Genomic DNA, 26,743 nt, shown 5'->3' with positions numbered 1-26,743 from the left:
CAACATAATAAAGGCCATATATGACAAAGCCACAGTAAACGTCATAATGGTGAAAAGCTGAAAGCGTTTCCTCTACGATCAGGAGCAAGACAAGGATGTCCACTCTTGCCACTTTTATTCAACATAGTTTTGGAAGTCCTAGCTACGGCAATCAGAAAAGAAAAAGAAATAAAATGAATCCAAATTGGAAAAGAAGTTAAACTGTCACTGTTTGCAGGTGACATGGTACTATACATAGAAAATCCTAAAGCTGCTACCAGAAAACTACTAAGCTCATCAATGAATTTGGTAAAGTTGAAGGTTACGAAATTAATACACAAAAATCTGTTGCATTTCTATACATTAACAATGAAAGCTCAGAAAGAGAAATTCAAGAAATAATCCCACCTACCATCGCATCAAAAAGAATAAAATAGCTATGAATAAACCTACCTAAGGAGACAAAAGACCTGTACTCAGAAAACTATAAGGTGCTGATGAAAGAAATCAAAGATGACACAAACAGATGGAAACATATACCATGTTCCTGGATTGGATGAATCAATATTGTCAAAATGACTATACTACCCACAGCAATCTACAGATTCAGTGGAATCCCTATCAAATTATCAATGCCATTTTTCACAGAACCAGCACAAAAAAAATCTTAAAATTTGTATGGAGAAACAAAAGACCCTGAATAGCCATGGCAATCTTGAGAAAGAAAAAAGGAGCTGGAGGAATCAGGCTCCCTGACTTCAGACTATACTACAAAGGTATAGTTATCAAAACAGTATGGTACTGGCACAAAAATAGAAATATAGATCAATGGAACAGGATTGGAAGTCCAGAGATAAACTCACACACCTATGCTCAATTAATCTATGGCAAAGGAGGCAAGACTGTACAATGGAGAAAAGACAGTCTCTTCAATAAATGGTGCTGGAAAACTGGACAGCTACATGTAGAAAAATAAAATTAGATCATTCTTTAACACCGTATAAAAAAAATAAGTTCAAAATGGATTAAAGACCTAAATGTGAGACTGAACACTATAAAACTCCTAGAGGAAAACACAGGCAGAACACTCTCTGACATAAATTGCAGCAATATCTTTTTCAATCCATCTCCCACAGTAATGGAGATAAGAACAAAAATAAACAAATGGTACCTAGTTAAAATCAAAAGCTTTTGCACAGCAAAGGAAACCATAAACAAAATGAATAGAACAATTTTTATTCCACCTGTCAGAATTGCAAAGGACATTGATATTGTATAATTTTTAGTGGTGCTTATACAGAAAATAAAATATCTTTCCAAAAGAGATGACTTTATCTTTGAGTTATATTTTTTTTTGTTATGTAAACAAAACTGGAATTTGACCCTGGGGATTTTCTGTCCCAACTTTTTAATGAGTTGGAACCATAGGTTTCTACAGAGATTCTCCTTTAGTTTCCTAAAGATGGGACAGGATAGTGTTAGCTGGGAGGTGGGAGATCAAGTTAGGAATTGGGGTCAGGGTTCCCACCACTGTTGTAATCATAGTCACTCTGCCTGGTCTTCCATGTAAGAAACTGAGTGAAAAACTGGTTCAGCTGCTTAAAATAAAAACTGCTTAAATTAAAAAATGCAGACCTCATCTTAGCATCTTTTTTTATACATGAGGAAATTGAGGAAAAGTGTGATTAAGGGGCTTGCCCATGGTCACCTGGCAAGAGAGTGGCAAGACTTTGGTTTAATCTCCAGTCTACCAGACTCAATTACACCAGGTTGGATCCCTGTATTCTGATAACCTACAGGTGAGAATTGGGGAATGGTCTATGACAGCGGTCCCCAACCTTTTGGCACCAGGGACCAGTTTCGTGGAAGACAATTTTTCCATGGGTCGGGGAGGGGGGATGGTTTTGGGATGATTCAAGGGCATTACATTTATTGTGCACTTTATTTCTATTATTACATTGTAATATATAATGAAATAATTATACAACTAACCATAATGCAGAATCAGTGGGAGCCCTGAGCTTGTTTTCACTTGCCACTCACCGAGATAATGAGTTTTGATATGAGTCTGCAAGCAGTTGATTTATTATGGTCTCTCTGCAGTCAAACCTCTCTGCCAATGATAATCTGTATTTGCAGCCACTCCCTAGTGCTAGCATCACCACCTTAGCTACACCTCAGATCATCAGGCATTAGATTCTCATAAGGAGCACGCAATCTAGATCCCTTGCATGTGCAGTTCATGAACAGTAGGGTTCGTGCTCCTATGAGAATCTAATGCCCCCACTGATCTGACAGGAGGTGGAGCTCAGGCAGTAATGCGAGCGATAGGGAGCGGCTATAAATACAGATGAAGCTTTGCTTGCTTACCCGCCACTCACCTCTTGCTGTGAAGCCCAGTTCATAAGAGGCCATGGACCAGTACTTGTCCATGGCCTGGCGGTTGGGGACCTCTGGCCTATGAAATGGGCAGTCAGTAAAATATTACTTAATCAGCTCACCTGAATAAGATCACTTGTATATACTACAGAACACCTGGATGATAGTTTCTACTTAGCAATTACAATGATCGTTTAACAGATGATGTTTCACAAAATTTTTAAGGGGCTGTGCAATTATCCTTTGCATAGGAGATCCTACTAGAGACTATCTAGTCATTACTATCAGGTTTAAATAACTTGTTCCATTGCATTATGACAACCTTGGTCAAAGCCATAGGAGGTAGTATGTTATTTTTCACCCTCCATCCCCAAGCAATTAATAAAAATCCTATCCTACTTGCTCAGGGACATATAAAATTCCATAGGAAAAGTAAATCACTTGTTTAGGCTTCTGATTTCTCCAATATAAACATTTTGTTTACATTGGGAAATCATGTGACACTAATGACTATACAAGTTACCTCGCCACCAAGACCTCAGTGTGAATCAGTTTGTTCATCCTGATTTACAGTGGAAGTATCCTAGGTATTAGGCATAGGTAAAGGGAAATCCTAAAGGATATAAAACAAATAAACTGCCATGAAAGGAGGAACCAAGATGGCAGAGTAGAAGGACAGGCTCTCACTCCCTCCTGCGAGAACACCAGAATCACGACTAGCTTCTGGACAATCATCAATAGAAAGACACGGGAACTCACCAAAAAAGATACCCAACATCCAAAGACAAAGGAGAAGCCACAATGAGATGGTAGGAGGGGTGCAATCACAATAAAATCAAATACCTCAACTGCTAGGTGGGTGACTCACAGACTGGAGAACACTTATACCACAGAACTCCACTCACTGAAGTGAAAGTTCTGAGCCCCACGTCAGGCTCCCCAACCTGGGGGTCCAGCAACGGGAGGAGGAATTCCTAGCGAATCAGACTTTGAGGCGTACTGGGAGTTGATTGCAGGACTTTGACAGGACTGGGGGAAACAAAGACTCCACTCTTAGAGGGCACACACAAAGTAGTGTGCGCATCGGGACCCACGGTAAGGAGCAGTGACCCCAGGGGAGACTGAACCAGACCTACCTGTTAGTGTTGTAGGGTCTCCTGCAGAGGCAGGGTGTGGCTGTGGCTCACCGTGGGGACAAGGACACTGGCAGTACAAGTTCTGGCAAGTACTCCTTGGCATGAGCCCTCCCAGAGTCTGTCATTAGAGGCAACAAAGAGCCCAGGTAGGCTACAGTGTTGGGTTGCCTCTGGCCAAGAAACCAACAGGGAAGGAACCCAGCCCCATTCATCAACAGTCAAGTGGATTAAAGTTTAACTGAGCTCTGCCCACCAGAGCAACAGTCAGCTCTACCCACCACCAGTTCCTCCAATCAGGAAACTTACACAAACCTCTTAGATAGACTCATCCACCAGAGGGCAGACAGCAGAAGCAAGAAGAACTATAATCCTGAAGCCTCTGGAACAAAAACCGCATTCACAGAGACATAGACAATATGAAAAGGCAGAGGGCTATGTACCAGATGAAGGAACAAGGTAAAACCCCAGAAAAACAACAAAATGAAGTGGAGATAGTCAACCTTCCAGAAAAAGAATTCAGAATAATGATAGTGAAGATGATCCAGGACCTCAGAAAAAGAATGGAGGCAAAGATTGAGAAGATGCAAAGAATGTTTAACAAAGACCTAGAAGAATTAAAGAACAAACAAACAGAGATGTAGAATACAATAACTGAAATGAAAACTATACTAGAAGGAATCAATAGCAGAATACCTGAGGCAGAAGAACGGATAAGTGACCTGGAAGACAGAATGGTGGAACTCACTGCTGCAGAACAGAATAAAGGAAAAAGCATGAAAAGAAGTGAAGACAGCCTAAGAGACCTCTGGGACAACATTAAAACCAACAAAATTCACATTATAGGGGTCCCAGAAGGAGAAGAGACAGAGAAAGGACCAGAGAAAATATTTGAAGAGATTACAGTCAAAAACTTCCCTAACATGGGAAAGGAAATAGCCACCCAAGTCCAGGAAGTGCAGTGAGGGCCATACAGGATAAACCCAAGTAGAAACATGCTGAGACACATAGTAATCAAATTGGCAAAAGTTAAAGACAAAGAAAAATTATTGAAAGCAGCACGGGAAAAATGACAAATAACGTGCAAGGGAACTCCCATAAGGTTAACAGCTGATTTGTCAGCAGAAACGCTACAAGCCAGAAGGGAGTGACATGATACACTTAAAGTGATGAAAGGGAAGAACTACAACCAAGAGTACTCTACCCAGCAAGGATCTCATTCAGATTCGATGGAGAAACCAAAAGCTTTACAGACAAGCAAAACCTAAGAGAATTCAGCACCACAAAACCAGCTCTATAACAAACGCTAAAGAAATTTCTCTAAGTGGGAAACACAAGAGAAGAAAAGGACCTAGAAAAACAAACCCAAAACAATTAAGAAAATGGTCATAGGAACATACATATCGATAATTACCTTAAACGTGAACGGATTAAATGCTCCAACCAAAAGACACAGGCTTGCTGAATGGATACAAAAACAAGACACATATATATGCTGGCTACAAGAGACCCACTTCAGACCTAGGGACACATACAGACTGAAAGTGAGGGGATGGAAAAAGATATTCCATGCAAATGGAAATCAAAAGAAAGCTGGAGTAGCTATACTCATATCAGATAAAATAGACTTTAAAATAAAGAATGTTACAAGAGACAAGGAAGGACACTACATAATGATCAAGGGATCAATCCAAGAAGAAGATATAATAATTATAAATACATACACACCCAACATAGGAGCACCTCAATACATAAGGCAACTGCTAACAGCTATAAAAGAGGAAATAGACAGTAACACAATAATAGTGGAGGACTTTAACACCTCACTTACACCAATGGACAGATCATTCAAAATGAAAATAAATAAGGAAACAGAAGCTTTAAATGACACAACAGACCAGATAGATTTAATTGATATTTATAGGACATTGCATCCAAAAACAACAGATTACACTTCCTTCTCAAGTGCGCAGAGAATGTTCTCCAGGATAGATCGCATCTTGGGTCACAAATCAAGTCTCAGTTAATTTAAGAAAATGGAAATCACATCAAGCATCTTTTCTGACCACAATGCTATGGGATTAGAAATTAAATACAGGGAAAAACACATAAAAAACACAAACAAATGGAGGCTAAACAATACGTTACTAAATAACCAAGAGATCACTGAAGAAATCAAAGAGGAAATAAAAAAAATACTTAGAGACAAATGACAATGAAAACACGATGATTCAAAACCTATAGGATGCAAAAAAGCAGTTCTAAGAGGGAAGTTTATAGCTATACAAGCCTATCTCAAGAAACAAGAAATATCTGAAATAAAAAATCTAACCTTACACCTAAAGGAACTAGAGAAAGAAGAACAAACAAAACCTAAAGTTAGCAGAAGGAAAGAAATCATAACGATCAAGCAGAAATAAATGAAATAGAAACAAAGAAAACAAGAGCAAAGATCAATAAAACTAAAAGCTGGTTCTTTGAGAAGATAAACAAAATTGATAAACCATTAGCCAGATCATCAAGAAAAAGAGGGAGAGGACTCAAATCAATAAAATTTGAAATGAAAAAGGAGAAGTTACAACAGACACCACAGAAATACAAAGCATCCTAAGAGACTACTACAAGCAACTCTATGCCAATAAAATGGACAACCTCGAAGAAATGGACAAATTTTTAGAAAGGGATAACCTTCCAAGACTGAACCAGGAAGAAATAGAAAATATGAACAGACCAATCACAAGTAATGAAATTGAAACCATGATTAAAAATCTTCCAACAAACAAAAATGCAGAACCAGATGGCTTCACAGGTGAATTCTACCAAACATTTAGAGAAGAGCTAACACCCATCCTTCTCAAACTCTTCCAAAAAATTGTGTAGGAAGGAACACTCCCAACCTCATTCTATGAGGCCACCATCACCCTGATACCAAAACCAGACAAAGATACTACAAAAAAAGAAAATTACAGACCAGTATCACTGATGAATATAGATGCAAAAATCCTCAACAAAATACTAGCAAACAGAATGCAACAACACATTAAAAGGATTATACACCATGATCAAGTGGGATTTATCCCAGGGATGCAAGAATTCTTCAATATATGCAAATCAATCAATCTGATATACCACATTAACAAATTGAAGAATGAAAACCATATGGTCATCTCAATAGATGCAGAAAAACCTTTTGACAGAATTCAACACCCATTTATGATAAAAACTCTCCAGAAAGTGGGCATAGAGGGAGCCTACCTCAACATAATAAAAGCCATATATGACAAACCCACAGCAAACATCATTCTCAGTGGTGAAAAACTGAAAGCATTTCCTCTAAGATCAGGAACAAGACAAGGATATCCACTCTCACCACTATTATTCAACATAGTCTTGGAAGTCCTAGCCACGGCAATCAGAGGAGAAAAAGAAATAAAAGGAATACAAATTGCAAAAGAAGAAGTAAGACTGTCTCTGTTTGCAGATGACATGATACTATACATAGAGAATCCTATAAATGCCACCAAAAAACTACTAGAGCTAATCAATAAATTTGGTAAAGTTGCAGGATACAAAATTAATGCACAGAAATCCCTTGCAATCCTATACACTAATGATGAAAAATCTGAAAGATAAATTAAGGAAACACTCCCATTTACCATTGCAAAAAAAGAATAAAATACCTAGGAATAAACCTACCTAGGGAGACAAAAGACCTGAAAGCAGAAAACTATAAGACACTGATGAAAGAAATTAAATATGATACCAACAAGTGGAGAGATATACCATGTTCTTGGATTGGAAGAATCAATATTGTGAAAATGACTATACTACCCAAAGCACTGTACAGATTCAATGCAATCCCTATCAAATTACCAATGGCATTTTTTACGGAACTAGAACAAATAATCTTAAAATTTGTATGGAGACACAAAAGACCCCCCATAGCCAAAGTAGTCTTGAGGGAAATAAATGGCGCTGGAGGAATCAGACTCCCTGACTTCAGACTATACTACAAAGCAACAGTAATCAAGACAATATGGTACTGGCACAAAAACAGAAACATTGATCAATGGAACAAGATAGAAAGCCCAGAGATAAACCCACGCACCTATGGTCAACTAATCTATGACAAAGGAGGCAAAGATATACAATGGAGAAAAGACAGTCTCTTCAATAAGTGGTGCTGGGAAAACTGGACAGGTACATGTAAAAGAATGAAATTAGAACACTCCCTAACACCATACACAAAAATAAACTCAAAATGAATTAGAGACCTAAATGTAAGAGCAGACACTATAAATCTCTTAGAGAAAACATAGGAAGAACACTCTTTGACATAAATCACAGCAAGATCTTTTTGATCCACCTCCTAGAGTACTGGAAATAAAGACAAAAATAAACAAATGGGACCTAATGAAACTTCAAAGTTTTTGCACAGCAAAGTAAACCATAAACAAGATGAAAAGACAACCCTCAGAATGGCAGAAAATATTTGCAAACGAATCAACAGACAAAGGATTAATCTCCAAAATATATAAACAGGTCATGCAGCTCAATATTAAAGAAACAAACAACCCAATCCAAAAATGGGCAAAAGAACTAAATAGACATTTCTCCAAAGAAGACATACAGATGGCCAAGAAGCACATGAAAAGCTGCTCAACATTACTAATAATTAGAGAAATGCAAATCAAAACAACAATGAGGTATCACCTCACACCAGTTAGAATGGGCATCAGCAGAAAATCTACAAACAACAAATGCTGGAGAGGGTGTGGAGAAAAGGGAACCCTCTTGCACGGTTGGTGGGAATGTAAATTTATACAGCCACTGTGGAGAACAGAATGGAGGTTCTTTAAAAAACTAAAAATAGATTTACCATATGATCCAGCAATCCCACTACTGGGCATATTCCAGAGAAAACCATAATTCAAAAAGACACATGCACCACAATGCTCATTGCAGCATTGTTTACAATAGCCAGGTCATGGAAGCAACCTAAATGCCCATTGACAGATGAATGGTAAAGAAGTTGTGGTACATATATACAATGGATTATTACTCAGCCATAAAAAGGAACAAAATTGAGTCATTTGTTGAGACGTGGATGGATCTAGAGACTGTCATACAGAGTGAAGTATGTCAGAAGAAGAAAAACAAATATCGTATATTAACGCATGTATGTGAAACCTAGAAAAATGGTATAGATGAACTGGTTTTCAGGGCAGAAGTTGAGACACAGATGTAGAGAACAAACGTATGGACACCAAGGGAGGAAAGCCGCAGTGGGGTGGGGATGGTGGTGTGCTGAATTGGGCGATTGGGATTGACATGTATACACTGATGTGTATAAAATTGATGACTAATAAGAACCTGGTGTATAAAAAAAATGCCATGAAAAATGGTTATAATTTTGTTATACATTTGGGGGAAAACCTAACTTTCCTTATTTTCTTAAAGAATTAATTAATATCAAGACTTTAAAAGAATTAAATGGTTCCTCAAGTGAAGAGAAATACTAATAAAATCATCAGAGCGGTATTTCTACCACTACAAAGCTAGGGAGGGAAAAACTGAGACCATAACAAAATATAAGTTTTATTATTATAGTCATGAGGATGACAAAAATACTGTTTGTGTGTCTTTTCTGTCTATAGCCTCCATTCTGTTGGCATTTTTGTTTTCCTTTGCCAGGGGCATTTTGAAGCAGGGAATAATTTTTTATAAGTACAAAGCACATTCCATTTATCAATGTCAGGTCAACCCCATTTTAAAAAATGCTGTTGCAAACAAAATATCTCAAATGAACAGGTTTTTGAACACTAGAATAGCAAATTCTTACTAACTTTGTTACAGAAGGATCTACCAATTCCACTAAGAGTTTTCTTTCAATCTTTAAGAAAGGAACATATATTATATGAAGATACCAAAGATAAGACTGACTAGGTGAAATACATACTGACACAATCTACATATTTTAACAGAATTGGCATGAGTCAGCTGTCCATGACAAAATGAACAATATTGCATTTGAATATGTTAAAAAATTCATTTGAGACTAGTAAGAAACCAATGCTGTGACAGAAACTATGTATCCTCTACCTTACATATTTTCTTCAAATCTTTTTTACCTCACAATTATCTAAAAGTCAGTTACTAAAAATTAAATTGAAAATACTCTTCTTTAAAATATTTCAATGTTTTCAACACTGTGCATAAGAAAGAATTCAGGCATGAACTCAATATTCCTGACAGTGGAATTTTCTTTTAATGGTGCTTATAATTTTGATGATATTAGAGACTATTCTAGTATTATTTTCCCAACTTACCCATGCTTTTCTGTTTTAACAGATAGCTTATAAATGATTAGAAAAAATGATTTCTTCACAGACTCATCAGATCATTTCCTATAAAATCCCTATCTTTCTATTTGTGAAAAAGGAATAGTAAAGAAAACATCTGTCACTGTACTTGCTTAGGATTTGGATGGAAAAGACATCAGTCCACCCACATTCAGTTTGCAGGAGAACTCCAGGTAGGGTGCAGACAGATGGTTGTGTTTGAGTGGAGAAGTCAGATAGAGGATAAAGATGCCCGTAAGTGTCCCAAGCTGATGGAAGGTAGGCAGGGTGTGAGAGTACAGTAAGCATATTCTCCTTAGTTAATATTTCAGTGTGTTAATCATCCATAGAAAGAAAATTTAAGAGGAGAAATTTAAAGAAATGCTCTATGTGACAATATGTATTACTTCTACTACTGGTAGGTAGTTCAAATTAAGAAAGGACAAAACCTAGAAAGTTTGTATATTAAAAAAAGCATCTGTTTATTTATAACTGGCAAAATGATCTGTTTCAGTTGCATGTTTACTTTGATCTTTTTCTACTGGTATTTAAGTTTCTGCTTTATGATCTCCTTCCAATGATAGAACCAGACCTCCTGGAAACCACGTTCATCAGACCTGGGAGTTTGAAAGAAGCAGGCGCTGAACCTTAGTTTTTTCCCAGAACAAGAAAAATGGGCTGCGATCGAAACTGTGGGCTCATCGCTGGTGCTGTCACTGGTGCACTCATGGCTGTGTTTGGAGGTATTCTAATGCCAGTTGGAGACATACTTATTGAGAAGACAGTTAAAAAGGTACAAGTATTATCAAGACTGTTTCTTGTCATCCTGATTCATTCTATCTTCCATCCCTTTTTGGCTTAGGGTGCCTGTTTTATATTTCATTGTAACTGGCAATTCTGTGTCTTCGAGACAAAGGTGATAATGAACAATTGAAACTCTACATGATAGAGAAATGGTCAAAGCATGATGTATATTCTATATGAATGCACTGTCATCTTAAGTCTAAATATCCAAATTTTGATAAAAAACTATATTAGGTATGCATATTAAAAGAAATAATTGCTTTTAATTATGTCCAAGAGTATGTTGATATGCTTTTTTTGCATAAATATATACCATTTTTTATTGAAAGAAATATTCTTTAAATTTATTGGCACACAGTTGTTCACAGCAGTCTCATGATTTTTTGCATTTCTGTGGTGTTGGTTGTAACTTCTTTTTCATTTCTGATTTTATTGGTTTGGGCCATTTCTCTTTTTTTTCTGATGAGTCTGGCTAAAGGTTTATCAATTTTATTTATCTTTTCCAAGAACTAGTTTTTAGTTTTGTTGATGTTTATTTTTTGTATCTATTTCATTTATTTCTACTCTTATCTTTATGATCTCTTTCCTTCTACTAACTTTGGATTTCTTTTTGTTCTTCTTTCTCTAGTTCCTTTAGGTGTGAGGTTAGGTTGTTTAACTGAGATTTTTCTTGTTTCCTGAGGTAAACTTGTATAGCTATAAATTACCCTGTTAGAACTACTTTTGCTGCATCCCATAGGTTTTGGATCATCATGTTTTCATTTTCATTTGTCTCTAGGTAATTTTTGATTTCCTCTTTGATTTCTTCAGAGATCCATTGGCTGTTTAGAAGTACGTTATATAGCCTCCACGTGTTTTCTTTTTCCAGCTTTTTTTTCGTGTCGTTTAAGACTCCCTTTTAATAAGATTATTGCACAGTCTGCACATAATAAAAGGCACTCTGGTCTAGTGTGGTGGAGTACATATAACTGATGGGTGATGGGATACAATGGAATAAAAGGACTAAATAGGGAGAGGAGTGAAAGTTGCAAACTGTAAGATAACCAGTTGAGTTATTGAAGGAGATGTATTCCTTAGAAGAATAAAAAACAGAGGTTTTAGAAGTGATTTGATATGAACATCAGATGTATTTCAAAGGTCAGTGCTCAGAGAGATTTGATCATTACTATAGAGATTACAGATAAAACTAAGCAATAGGTTCACTTTCTAGAGAGTCTGAATGTAGAGACAAAAAGACAGAGAAACTGGCCAACAGTAGGAGTCACATCTCTGAATTATGTGTAAACCCAGTGAGCCAAGTGTCTTACCCCTACCTCAAGAGCACTTAAGCTAATGCTGTTATTTCACAAATATATACAAGTTTTAGTACTGGTCAGTTTTTGTTTACCATTGAAATCATTGCAGATTACTTGCTTCATTTAATGGACTACTACCAAATTGGGAACGTTATTACCTGCATACAAACACTATTTAAAAAAAAAAAGAAGAATTAAAGTGCTTAATTTTAACAGATGAGAAAATCATCTCATGATGTTATCTAATTTTTAAAGTATAGATTTGGTACTCTACGATACCTTTCAATTCTAAAAGATGGTCCCCAGACTCCAGCATTTGAAATGGCCTAAAATAGTCCATACAGTTTACTTCTCATATATATATATATATATATATATATATATTCATATTTCTTTACTGTTTATTTCCAAGGGATTTTTTTTTTCTTTTTGCGGCACACGGGCCTCTCACCGCTGTGGCCTCTCCCGCCGCGGAGCACAGGCTCCGGACGCGCAGGCCCAGCGGCCACGGCTCATGGGCCCAGCTGCTCCGTGGCATGTGGGATCCTCCCGGACCGGGCCACGAACCCGCATCCCCTGCATCGGCAGGCGGACTCCCAACCACTGCGCCCCACCAGGGAAGCCCCAGGGATGTTTTTTAAGGACTTCATGATTTTTATGCGTTATAGCTGAAAACTATTTTTTTTTTTTTTTTTTTTACCAGTAATTTAGACTATGATTCCTGCTAGATTTGTCTGGGCCAGCAGGTTTATGCAATCTTGCTAGACAGACTAAAAGTCAATGGCATGAGCTGCCATGTATGTGGAGAGTAGAAACTACCAAAGGACTTCAGAAAAAGGACAAAGTTTTGCCACTATTTACAAAGGATAATTTGTCACCTTGACATTCTTCATATCACTTGATAAATGCTTAGTGAATACTGTATAACATAGGTAATTTAAAATAAATTTTAATTTAATTTCCCTATGATATTAACTGCAGAACACCAAGAAGCAAATTAAAGATTTCTTTCTCTCAGCCTGTACACACATGCATGTGCATAATGCATTCATATATTAGAAAAATTTTTGGACGTGGAAACTGCTTGTAATTGGTCCCAAATAGAACAGATTTTGGTAGTGAGTGGAGAAGATGAAAACTATTTTCAGTATGTTTCTGCTTTTTAAGGAAGTTTTGATTTCACTGGATGGAGAATAAATATATAAATAATTAAATAGCAGAAAAGGAAGTGCTACAGGATTTTACATGTTATTGCCACATAACTGGTTTAGACAGTAATGCTAAGAGCAAAGTAGTTAAAGCAAGATGGGAAGCAAGTGAGATGAGAGTTCTCCTTCTAAGGGGTGGATAGGATTTGTATAACAGTAGCCAACATTTATTGAATGCCTGCTATGTGCTAACACTGTTCTAAATGCTCACATTTAATAAATCCTATAACAACCCATGAGGATAAATATTTAATTACACCATGTTCTACTTATTTTGACTTTGAAAAATACTAATTTCGTATAGTTCAACTTAATATTATTATTACCCCATTTTACAGATAAGGAAACTGAGGTACAAAAAAATTAAATAACCTGCCCAAGTTTAAATGGTTAGCACATGACCAAACTGGGGATCAAACTCATAGCATCTTGTTTCATTGTTAACCACTTCACTCTAGGCTTTGAGTAAAGAAGCCAATGGACTTGGTCAGGCTGGAAGTAGGGTAAGGAAATCAACTCATAGATTAAAATATGCTACACATGATACTGTCTCCTGTACACTATAAGAGCCTTGAGAAATGGGACAATATATTTTTGACATATGTGCTCTACATACTTCACGCATAGGAAGATATCAAGGACATTTTAATAGTTATACTGAAGTTGCCAGTCATGTGGATGAGTACTGTTTTCCTGTAACAGCAATAATCAAATGACCATGTGACTAGATAAAAACTATTACTCTTCCCAACGTCTGCTTTCAAATTAGCAAATGTAGCAAAATAGAAGTTTCAAGGTAAACAAAATGTAGCAAATGTAGAAGTTTCAAGGTAAATGTCTTTCAACTCAGCTGGAGACCAAGCCATGTGAGAGTCATCAGGCTGGAATCCAGTCATTACTAGGGCTGAATCAGCCAAGTGCAAGGAGCTTAAATTATATTACTTTTTCTATACACATAATTAACACCTTTGTACTTCAAATTTAGCAAAAGATTTGCAAAATAGACAGATAGTCGAAAGTCAATTTAAAATCAAGGCCTCTTAAATTCACAAAGGACATAAAAACTTTTGCTCCCTTTAAAATTAGAGGAACTGATGATAAAATAATCTTAGTAGTCAATGAGGTCTATACAATTTTCTAGTACATATAGTAGTGTTAGGATCAGAAGAAATGCATTCCTATTCTGACTGTTTCAGTATTTTTTTCTTTGTGAACAAATCGTGGTGTTATGCAAACCACACAAAATTGTAGTAAAAGACCTGATTCTCCATTATCTACTACTAAACTGTCATACAATATTGAATCAGACATCTGTTTTCTGTAGGACCTAACTCTACCCCTAAAAAATGGATGGAATTAGATGACCCTAACTTTAATAGCTGATAATTCAATGCATTCATTTCAACTCTTTGCGTTTCAGCTTTCCCAGTTGAAAAAATATCTCCAGATGAACAAATAAGGCAAAGTGATTCATGGCTTTTAGAAAAAAGACATGATATGCTTACAATGCCTTTTGATATTAAATGCATAACCATTAGAATGAGGAAGTTTTCTGTCCTGCCAAGTACATTCTGTCACAGTCCCTTTGCAATTCTTTAAGTACTTATAGAGTTCCTTTCATTAAGAACTGAAATAAAATATGTGCCTTGAGAGGTACATGGTAAACAATTGATATTATATTAGTCCTTAAGATTCTTACATCACTATTGTGAGAGTAATAATGTGTAGGTTCGTGTGTTTTCTTGAAATGGGTAAATTAACACAGATTTCAACTTCAGTATAGATTTCAGCTTCAACACCCTCATAAACACCTTTACATTTAGAGGAACAGCCGTAATACTTTATCTATGTGCAATATTGTCTTAATTTTCAGCTTACTATGGAAATAAGATTTTTAGGAGCACTAAAGCATTTTTTAAGGATAATTGGTTGTAAAAAAGTAAGATCTAACATCACTTTAGCAGCTCCAATGTACCCAGTGTAAAAGGATGGCAACAGCACAGGGTTTTGTAAAGGCATTATACCTGATGCCCTGTTCTTCTCTAAGGAATTCCCTTATTTCTCCACTAAGTAATAAGTAAAGTTTCCTGAAGATATGAAACTTAACTTGACTTCTACCAACTAAGTGCAGAGGTGACAGGAACAAAAAATAGTAAAAACACGGTGTAAAAGAGGACCAGCCTAAGGGTCAGAGACTAGGATCCTCGTCATGATTCTACTTCTAGGTATTTGCCTCAGTTACCCTTGAGCCAGACACCTGGTTTCTCAGAGCCTCAGCACGCTCTCCTAGAAAATGTACTAATGTCCAATGTCCTTTCCTGATCCATCATTCTATGAAAGCAGGTGAAGGAAACAAACAGGTCAGACTGTCCCTGTATTCATGGGTCTTGTTAGGCTCATTTTGTGTGAAATACTTTTCTCCCTCTTCCTCTAGCACTAAGGTAAGTTGGAGTTTTACACCTGGGCATTCCTCGCAAGGTGCTTACTTGGAAACACTGCCTGCTACAAGGTCACCTTTGTCTGCGTTAGCTACTAGAGCTCCAGAGGCTTGCTGCTCAGAGAGTGAAAGCCTTGGAAGGAAACCACGAGACCATCTATAATTCCCTCGTTTTACAGATACTGAAATTGACCCAAGGAATCTGGTGACTTTCTACTCAGTCCCAGCTCCTAAAGCACAGGAGCCAATTTCTAATGTTGGGCTTTCTGATCTGTCATTGGTATTTTTTCTGTATCTGTCTTTACTACAAGGAGCATCAAAGATTTTTAATGGATTTCACAAAAGAATAATAGGACATGTCCTTTTTTCATTCTTTTATCTAAAATGTAGTAACCTAATAGTAACGAATCAGACTGTTGTAATTTTTGGAAACATGTACTAATAGATTTCTGCAGATGTACTGAGAGTTAGGAAAGCCTCATTGAGCAGGGTTTGGAAGGGGAGAAGCGAAATTTGTGTTTTTCTTAGTCTGACAAATGTTAAGTGATAATCTTCCCTGGAACTGTCCAAGATTTGAAGAAAATGAAAAAGCTTCCAATACCACTACACTTTTCTCTCAGTTTTTCTGTTTTGCCTCCTCAGTCTAACTCACTGAAGGCAGAGGAGAGGTTAAAGTTTGACCTGATAAGAATTTTTTGGAAAAAGTTTAATAAAATTTGCTTAATAAATTGTGTTACGAACTGTCGCAATATTGCCATAGGGTCACTCCAAAGCTTGCCAGTGGCTGGCCTTACAATCGACAGACATGTCTACAATATTACACACTGATTCTCTTTGTAAAAGGTTAACTAAAAGAGATTGCTATCGTAACGTGTTGAAAACATTTCTGTTCCAAGCGTGTGGCAGGCTGCAAGGGTTCTCATGAGCAACGTACTTGAGCTTATTGCTTTCGGTGACTAACTAAAGGTTTTCAACTCCCACAAGTGCCCATATTGACTACAAGTAAATAACCCAAACTTGTTTTCTTTTTCATAGGAAGCTGTCCTTGAAGAAGGTACAATTGCTTTTAAAAGTTGGGTTAAAACAGGCACAGAAGTTTACAGACAGGTTTGGATCTTTGATGTACAGAATCCAGAGGAGGTGGCAGTCAACAGCAGCAAAATTAAAGTTAAGCAAAGAGGTCCTTACACGTACAGGTGAGCGAGTCCCCATAAAAAGTGGCACTCTTTCCTTGACCATATGTGTTTCTGAAAAAGCTTCCACTTGACAACTGCCATTGTATTGAAATGTACTTATTATTTTCTTGCCATTAACATACATTGAAATATTCTGTTTCTGCCTATACAAAAGCCTAATCTAAGGATTTAATGATTATAAGAAATACAGACTTTATTATGAATTTACCAGCGTCAATTAACTGCTCTACATTTAAGAAGTTACAGGTGCTTTACACTTGTAGCATATATTCTCAACAACTCTAGCAGTGTGTACATGTCAATCCCAAACTCCCAATCTCTCCACACTGCTATATTTAAAATAAACAAGGACCTACTGTACAGCACAGGGAACTCTGCTCAATACTATGTAATAACCTAAATGGGAAAAGAATTTGAAAAAGAATAGATATGTGTGTGCGTATATAAATATATATATATATATCAATCGCTTTGCTGTACACCTGAAACTAACACATTGTTAATCAGCTATGCTCCAATATAAAATAAATATTAAAAAATAATAGTAATAAATAGAATTTAAAAAACAAGTCTAAAATATACATGCTAAATAAAAAACCATCTATCACAATTTTAAAACCAGAGCACTTTAAAATCCTAAAATTGAAAGTGTAGGTTATATGAGTGGTTCTCCAAGGGTGGCTCCTGAACCAGCCACATCAGCATCTCCTGGGAACTAAGTAGAAATGCAAATTCTCAGGCCCCACCTTAGACCAAATGAATCAGAGACTCTTGGTTTAGACCCCAGTAATGAGTTTTACAAGTACTCTGGGGGATTGCAATACACACTCAAATTTGAGAACAACATTAAACTGATTTTATGTAATTACAAGGCTGCTAAGGATTTCTATTCAAACTATTTTCCAGGTCTTAAGGGTGTTTTTATTCATCCAGTAGTTTCATTCTTATATTTTCTCCAGTACTTAGACTGAATAAGCTATACCTTTATCTACATTCCTTAACAGTTTAACACATTCTTGAATAGAATCTTAGACATTAGCACTGGGGGAAATAATTAGCCAGAACCTTTCATTTTGTAAATTTTGAAAACTCATTCCAGGGGATATGAAGTGATTTACCAAGTTCACACATACCTAGGGACTGGTAACTCTTAGATTTTTGTGTCCATTTTCTCCTAAGTTATAGACTATGTGTCTTTTCTAACTATTAAAGTAAGAAAAAGAGAGACTGAGGTGCTAAAGACACTAAACTTAACCAAGGATTAGAAATACACTTATGGTGCCCATATGGGAACAGAATTAAGTCCTGCTGTATGATTTGTTATAAAAATGTGTGATTTTCCTCAAGAATAATTACAACTAGTTATATGCCATGATCAAGTATTATCACAAAATTTCATATTTGTAATGATTTCTTCTAACTCATAGTTTTACTTTCTTATCTGTTTCAGATGGTCTATAATTATATAATTTCTTTCCTCTCCATTCATTAATATATTTCTAGATTGACAACTCACACTCAAATATAATGAAATAACAGTAGTTGGGAGGGTGATGCCTGCTGCCGCAACACATGAGCATGCCTGTGAGCGTAAGCACGCATGCCGAGCGCCTGGGTGCCTATTCTGTCCTAGTAATTATCCCCACGTCTCCTGTCTCCAGGCACATCTGTGACTATTCACAACTCTGTCAAAGATGGCTTGGTTTTCACTGTTACAAAAACAAAAATAACCCTCACCTTGGAAAATATTTTTATTTTTTCATGGTCTATAGTTCTTATGTTATTATCAAAAGCCTATGTGAGTATTATCTTGGTCCAAAAAAAAGTTGTAGCTATGATGTGTACCTATGAAAATCTAGAATTCCCACATGACCAAATAAGAATCTAAGCACGGTTGTTTAAATATTCCTATCCTGGCCTGAGAGGGCAGGGAGCGCAGCTGCGGGGTCCAAGCAGCGGGGGGCGAGCCCGGAGACCCCGGCCCTGGGAGCCTTCACACAGCCTCTGCACAGATAATGCTGTGCAGTTAATCAGTCAATAAATAAATATACTCTAAGAGAACTCAGTATGTGTGAGAATAGTTGTTAGAATTTGAGAGCTGATCAAGTTTTTTGTTTAATTTTTTATTTGTTTGGAAGGGGTTATGTTTTTACTTTTAAAGATATTAACTGGAGTATCAGAAAACATAAACATAATATTGAATCCTGTGCTAGTCCTGCTCTGATAGGTGACAGTTAATATAAATTTTATTTTTAGAGGCTTTAACCTATCTCTCTAAGGGATGAAAGGGGGTGGGTTAGATATAATTGATTTACTTGGAGAAGCAATATGGGGAGGATTGGAGAAGAGAAGTTAGATTTGCAGCTAAAGTATGTAAACAATAAACTCCTATTTATATAACAATGTTAAAGGAATTTATGATCAACTGTGAGTCATCTTTTCTCATGATGTCGACAAAACAGAGTCCTTAGTGTCTGCTTGGATGCCTTAAATGATGGGAAAACGACTGGTCACCTTTCAGAAAAAGTTAATAATTTGAGAGTCTTCCATGTGTTGAGTTGAACCTGCCTCCCCATCAATTACACCCTGAACTCAACTGAAATTGGAAGTGGAGGAGGATGTCCCTCCTTAAACAGAATGGCTGCTAATGTGAGCTTGATGAAACTTTGACAAGGTGTGACATGGGTCAAAGCATGAAATTACCTGGATAGACATCTTAATTATTATTCCAACCTACACCATCTCTATGAAGACCCAGCAACTCCTTCTGAATATTCTCAGATCCAACATAAGTCTTTTTTTTTAATTACTTTGCTTTGGCAGGAGTACATAGAAAGCAAAACCTGAGGCAGATTCCTCCCTTTGACCTTATTAATACAAATTTTACAATTTGTATGGAAACACTAAAGACCTTGAATAGCCAAAGCAGTCTTGAGAAAGAAAAATGGAGCTGGAGGAATCAGGCGCCCTGACTTCAGACTATACTACTGTAAGATTACTACTTACAGTAATCAAAACTGTATGGTACTGGCACCAAAATAGAAATATAGATCAATGGAACAGGATAGAAAGTCCATAGATAAACCCACTCACCTATGGTCACCTAATCTATGACAAAGGAGGCAAGAATATACAATGGAGAAAAGACAGTCTCTTCAATAAGTGGTGTTGGGAAAACTGGACAGCTACATGTAAGCAAATGAAATTAGAACACTCCCTAACACCATACAAAAAAATAAACTCAAAATGGATTAAAGACCTAAATATAAGGCCAGAAACTATAAAACTCTTAGAGGAAAACAGGCAGAACACTCTTTGACATAAATTGCAGCAATATCTTTTTTGATCCACCTCCTAGAATAGTGAAAATAAAAACAAAAATAAACAAATGGGACCTAATTAAACTTAAAAACTTTTTGCACAACAAAGTAAACCATAAACAAAATGAAAAGACAACCTTCAGAATGGGAAAAAAATATTTGCAAATGAAGCAAACAACAGGGATTAATCTCCAAATATATAAACAGCTCATGCAGCTCAGTTAAAAAAAAAAACCACCAACAGCCCAATCAAAAAATGGGCAGAAGATATAAATAGACATTTCTCCAAAGAAGACATACAGATGGCTAAAACGTACACGAAAAGACACTCAACATCACTAATAATTAGAGAAATGCAAATCAAAACTACAATGAGGTATTGCCTCACACCAGTCAGATTGGCCACCATCAAAAAATCTACAGACAATAAATGTTAGAGAGGGTGTGGAAAAAAGGGAACCCTCCTACACTGTTGGTGGGAATGTAAATTGGTGCAGCCACTATGGAGAACAGTACGGAGGTTCCTTAAAAAACTAAAAACAGAGCTACCATATGATCCAGCAATCCCACTCCTGGGCATATATGTGGAGAAAACCATAATTCAAAAAGATACATGCACCCCAGTGTTCACTGCAGCACTATTTACAATAGCTTGGACATGGAAGCAACCTAAATGCCCATCAACAGAGGAATGGATAAAGAAGATATGGTACAGATATACAATTGAATATTACTCACCCATAAAAAAGAATGAAACAGTGCCATTTGCAGAAACATGGATGGACCTAGAGATTGTCATACTGAGTGAAGTAAGTCAGACACAGAAAGACAAATATTGTATGATATCACTTATATGTGGAATCTGTAAAAAGGGTACAAATGAACTTATCTACAAAACAGAAATAGAGTCACAGATATAGAAAACAAAGTTATGGTTACCAGGGGATAAGGGGAGGGGGGAAGGGATAAATTGGGATTGACATATACACACTACTATATATAAAACAGATAACTAATAATGGCCTATATGGAAAAAGAAGTAAAAAAGATTGGATATATGTATAACTAATTCACTTTGTTGTACACCTGAAACTAACACAACACTGTAAGTCAACTATGCCCCAATAAAAATTTTTAAAAAAACCACCTTTCTAAAACCTGTATATATTCTTCTTTTTTTTTCTTTTGGCTGCACCCTGCACGGCATGCAGGATCTTAGTTCTGCAACCACGGATAGAACCCATGCCCCCCGGCAATGGAAGCGTGGGGTCCTAACCACTGGACCGCCAGGAAATTCCTTATACTCTAATTTTTAAACCAAAAATTCAGTGATTATGTTCTCTTTTTAAAAGTACATTCTAAACACAGGCCTCAGTTTAAAGGATTTTTTTTCTCTTAGTGAGTGCCATCTACTGGTATAGTATTGTAAGTACAACTAAGTAAACTAGAATTGGGTCACAATTATTTTGCTGTTATCTCAATTATTATATACACATAAATGTTCCTGAAAATTAGAGCATTTTAATTTTAAATGTTAATAATATGTAATATAAGTTTAAAATACAATTATCTAAGAGGAAATAGTAATTGACTATTAATAGACTGTACTGGCTGCTGTTTCAGATTTTTATATTCTTTGTATGTCTACAGTACTCAGAGAAAAGTAAATAATAAAGCTTTGAAGAAATTATATTAAAAGTAAAACATATTTATATCTTTTTTGAATTCTCTTTTGAGATATTAATGTGAGGTATTAATTAATTTATTCATTCAAAATTTTTTGTTGAGAACTTACCAAGTAGCAGGCACTGTGATTGGGAATAAAAAAAACACTCATAATACCAACCCTACAGGTATTGTACCTGATTGAAATGTGTGGCTTTTTTGGTTTGTTATGTTGTATACATTTCAGTCCCATTTTTTTCCAGTCTTTATCTTAGTTAAATAATAATAGATAACTACTGTAGCCTCAAATAATAGACATTCAAATATATGATAATGCAATGTCTACCTTATTTCATCTCAGTAAATATCTTGTACTGGCAAAAGATTTTTTTTTCCATAATATGACCTTTCACCACATTCCTAAAAAGTAGTTGGTACTTTGCCTAGAGATTTTAGAGCCAGGAGCTTAGAGCTAATAAGTATACAATATATGAGGCAGAGATGGAGGGGAATTGATCTCTTAAGTGGAAATTATATTCCATTAGTTATCCTTCTCATTAAAATACTGGAAATTATGAAAAAAACAGTGCTGGCAAGGCTGTGCACTTTGAACAGTCTTTCTAATGTAAGAAGACATGCTTTTACTGTTCCCTTCCTTAAACCTCTCTGCTGTCTCCTCCTGACCCTCAGGATAAAAAGCTAAATATCTGAGTACAGGACACAACCCTTTTGTGTTTGAGATCTTGTTTATTTTAGTGGCTTTATTTCCACCACTCTCCTTACTCTAACTCTGTAAACCAACCATAGTAAAATGTTTGCAGATACATGTGTTAGCATATGGTATTTGTTTTTCTTTCCGACTTACAAAGCAGAAACTAAGAACCATTGTAAAGCAATTATACTCCAATACAGATATTAAAAAAAAGTTTGCATATCTAAAATTATACCATGTTCTTACTCCTTAATGTTCTACATGCTACTTTCTACCCTATTTTACCTAACTAAACTTCTCCTTGTCATTCAGACCACTTATGTGGAATTGTATCTTGTCCATTATCCCCCCATAACCATCCCAAGCCTGGATTTGTACGTGTTCTGTGTTTTCCCACAGACTCTGTGTAAACTCCTATAATAACGCGTACTCCTTCTCCCCTGCTCTGCCCCTCTAAGACACCTCCCCACCCACCCCTCCCCACCTTCTCTGATTTGCTAGAAACTCAGCATTTGCTTATATATCATTTTAACCCACCTGTTTAGCCTGATTTCTGACATAGTCTGTGCACTCAAAAATTATTTGTTGCATGAATGAACGGCATTTGAGACTTAATGTTCACTTGCAACAATTATTTTGAATTTTATTTACTTTTTTTTTCCAGAGTTCGTTATTTAGCCAAGGAAAATATAACCCATGACTCTGAGACCCACACGGTCTCTTTCCTACAGCCCAACGGTGCCATCTTTGAACCCTCACTATCAGTTGGAACCGAGAATGACACTTTCACTGTTCTCAATCTGGCTGTAGCAGTGAGTAGACAAACAGCGAAATTACTGGTTTTGAAATACTCTAGAATCCTCTGTAATTAATCTCATGATTAGAGCTATCATTAAATATTATTTTTGTCATTTTTATGAAAATGTGTTCATTTGGCATTATCTTGAATTACGGTCATTTGGAAAGATGACAAGATCATAGAATAATCAACTGAATTGAGAAGACCACTTAAAGTGTATCATTTTTAAAAAGTAGGATTTAACTTTGAAATCTTCTTCCTGTGGCTCACACTGAGACAGAGAAAAGTAATCATTCAGAGATGAAGAAAATTACACTTTTAGCCCTGGAAAGATTTGGCAGTAATTTTAAAGAAACAGTTGAAAGTTGTTTTATTAAACTTAATTGTACTATTTATCCATTTCTTCTTAAAAATCTGATATAGCTATTGGTGTCTTAAACAGTGGGTTTTTTTTTATAGGCTGTGCCCCATCTCTATCCAAGCGCATTTGTTCAAATAATAGTCAATATCTTTATCAAAAAATCAAACTCTTCTATGTTTCAAAAGAGAACTTTGAAAGAACTATTATGGGGCTATAAGGATCCATTCTTGAGCTTGATTCCATACCCGGTTCCTACTACAGTTGGTGTGTTTTACCCTGTGAGTACCAAATATGAATGTCAATATTGTTAAACTTTAATTGGATAAATATAATGGCATTGTTAATTCATAATTTTATCATTTAGTGTGTTAACCCTATTTCTGATCTGGGAATACATATTCTAAGTTTTTTAAGTCTCCATCTCACATGGGTTTAGCTTTCCTGGTTGGGAAAATTTACTTATCTGAATTTAACAATTAAATTTTTTTTAACAATTTAATTTAAAATTAAGAAACTGAACATTTAATCAAGTTTCCACTCTTTGATAAATATACAACTGTCTAAAATTAGATTGTAAGCTGGCAAGGCTTTGAGCACTGTTTTTGGTTTTGATTTCCTGTCTAAAAAAATCAAGTTTAATGCCACATTTTTATTTATTTATGTTAAATATATTCGTCATGTCATTCTTCCTTCTCTAGACATCCTACAAATTTGTTGTACTGAATATTTAAAACTTAGCCAAAATTGCACACAATGAGACTGATACATCAGCAATGTCATATTTTCATAGAATTAGTTGAAAAGAATTTCTATAATCTACAAAAGTTATGAAATGGCAGTTTGGAGATTAAGAAAAATGTGAACTTGCTGATGTACTTAGTTATACCTTAATGTTTCAAGTTATAAATAGGATAATCTGACTAGTGAATTGAAATTTTGACCATGATTTCACTTGGCATTGTATGTGACATTAGTTATGTTCTCCAGTTCACTGTTGTTATTTTACTGTAGATGGTTTTTTAGGATTGCAAGGTTATATATCAATTAAGAAAGCATTAAGGGATAAAAAATTCAGTTACTAGTATTAACTAAATACTCTGAATTCTTTCGTTGGCTAATTCTGTTTTTAATTCTGTGTACCTAATCTTTAGTAACCACTTATTAGAAATAATAACGTTGAGAAAACTTCTAGAAATCTGTCACAGTTCTCATAGGTTTTGTTCACTATCCCGTCACCTCAATATAATAGGAGGAGTGATCAAAATGGCCTTTCTGGCTTAATTACGGCAAAGAGTGGTAGAGTTGGATCACATCAACTTCTTGTATTTGTTTTCTTCCTTTGCTCAGCATCTAGCACTTATTTCTAGGTACCTTTCATATTCTGTCTTTTTAAAATGTGAAAGACCAATAATTTTAAAACTTTATTGCATATATATTTCAAATTACATAAAATAATTATAAACAACCAGTGTTTGAGAAATGCAAAAGTGAGTTAATTACATATTTTATAACTTGGAAAATATGGCTTGTTCTAGAAGTAATTTTTTCTTGTATGCATCTTTTCAGTACCACAATACTGCAGATGGAGTTTATAAAGTTTTCAATGGAAAAGATGACATAAGCAAAGTTGCCATAATTGACACATATAAAGGCAAAAAGTAAGTATCCAGGCAAAGTGTGTATGTGTATGTGTGTGTGTCACTAGGATACTCTAAGGCAGGTAAGAAACTTATGTAACAACTGGTAATGCACAGGCACCAACCTATGGAACAGACCTGCCTGTATCTCAGCCCTAGAAACTCCTGTTCTGCCAGGTGTTAACCCTTTAGTTGTGATGACTAGTCACACTAGTGCATAGGTGCTGAGTATCAGCCCCACTTGAGGGTTGACGTTTATGCACAGGGTCTCTTACATAAAGAAATCTAAAGGGACTACTTCCATCTCTGCTGCATAACAGGCACTATCAAGCACCCGTACAACTACATAACCACAAATAAAAAGGAAGAAAATCAACTCGGTGTCTAGCAGGTTGAAAGTATATATTACTGGGTGTTTTTGTTTTTGTTTTTTGTTTTTTTAACTGAGCATGGAATATAAAAATTGCTCATTCCAGTAACGTGACTAAATGTGCCATAAGGTGGAAGCTCAATGTATCCATGCCAATGCTTTCATGACCTTCCCTTTCAACATTTTCTTGAAATAATTTTCTATATTGATAACTCAGCTTTTTTAAACCTTTATCAATGAAAAAATGGAATTAGTATTTCAAGTTCTAAAATTGACATATTAAACTTGAAGACAAGGAGCACGCCTCCTGTGAAATAGTAGTAAAATGAGATATGTTCACATAGCCATGATTTCCTATCTTTCCCTAGCTCCTGCCTGTTTATCTGGAGTATACCAAATTCATCATATGTCTAAAATAGGAAGAACCCCAATAAATATCAAGGGAGAAAGTCTTTCCTCCTTAAAGTTAAAATGAGTTTTAGATCAGTGATTTCCTGACAAAGAATAAAGTAATCAAAATCAAGAGATGAAATATTTTAAGTAACTCTTGCCTCACACTGAGTTCCTATCTAAAAATTGCTTAAAACAGTTAAACGCTCACTCGTGTAGTCCTTTTTCTTCCACAGAGTCCACAGTCACATATTTTTTATAGAAAAGTCTAATGGAGGAAAACAAACACTTCTAAATGCTCACTTCAGGGGAATCACATCTCTGTATTGAGGAAAATGAGCATTTCCTCTATTTCAATATTACAGATAGGTTTTAAGGAGACTTTAAGATTATGACAAGGTTAATTTAACTGATCATGGCAAGACTAAGCATGATTAATCGCTTATTCTGTTTAAAAAAGAAGCAATAGCTTGCCTTGACATCTTACTGGATGGTATGTTAGGAGTGTGAAAAACCCATTTTCCATCACCAAAAAGTGGCTGAGTGTGCAGAGAAACTATCACTACTGTTGTCTTTATTGCTTCCATATATATATATATATATATATATATATATATACTGAATATATATATATATATATATCTTTTGTAGATGCCAGAGCATAAATTAATAAACTCTGTCCTACTTAAATGCCAGTTATTGCAAGAGTTAAAAGAA

At 35.8% G+C, this 26,743-nt stretch overlaps 1 protein-coding gene across 2 annotated transcripts in view; it reads left to right on the top strand.

Moving 5' to 3' along the window:
* Window positions 1-26,743, top strand: part of LOC309827048 (platelet glycoprotein 4-like) — a 54,409-nt gene that overhangs the window by 11,141 nt on the left and 16,525 nt on the right. For both annotated transcript variants that reach the window (XM_082661539.1, XM_082661538.1), the window contains exons 2-6: window positions 10,417-10,625; window positions 16,612-16,772; window positions 23,134-23,281; window positions 23,728-23,907; window positions 25,196-25,287. In XM_082661539.1, coding sequence (XP_082517665.1) covers window positions 10,506-10,625; window positions 16,612-16,772; window positions 23,134-23,281; window positions 23,728-23,907; window positions 25,196-25,287 — 701 coding nt within the window. In that variant the 5' untranslated portion in view covers window positions 10,417-10,505. The remainder of the gene's footprint in view (window positions 1-10,416; window positions 10,626-16,611; window positions 16,773-23,133; window positions 23,282-23,727; window positions 23,908-25,195; window positions 25,288-26,743) is intronic.

The sequence above is a fragment of the Grampus griseus genome (genome assembly GCF_964374135.1).
Source record: "Grampus griseus genome assembly, chromosome: 9".
In the NCBI taxonomy this organism is placed as follows: domain Eukaryota; kingdom Metazoa; phylum Chordata; class Mammalia; order Artiodactyla; family Delphinidae; genus Grampus; species Grampus griseus.
This window is presented reverse-complemented; position numbering and strand designations above follow the sequence as displayed.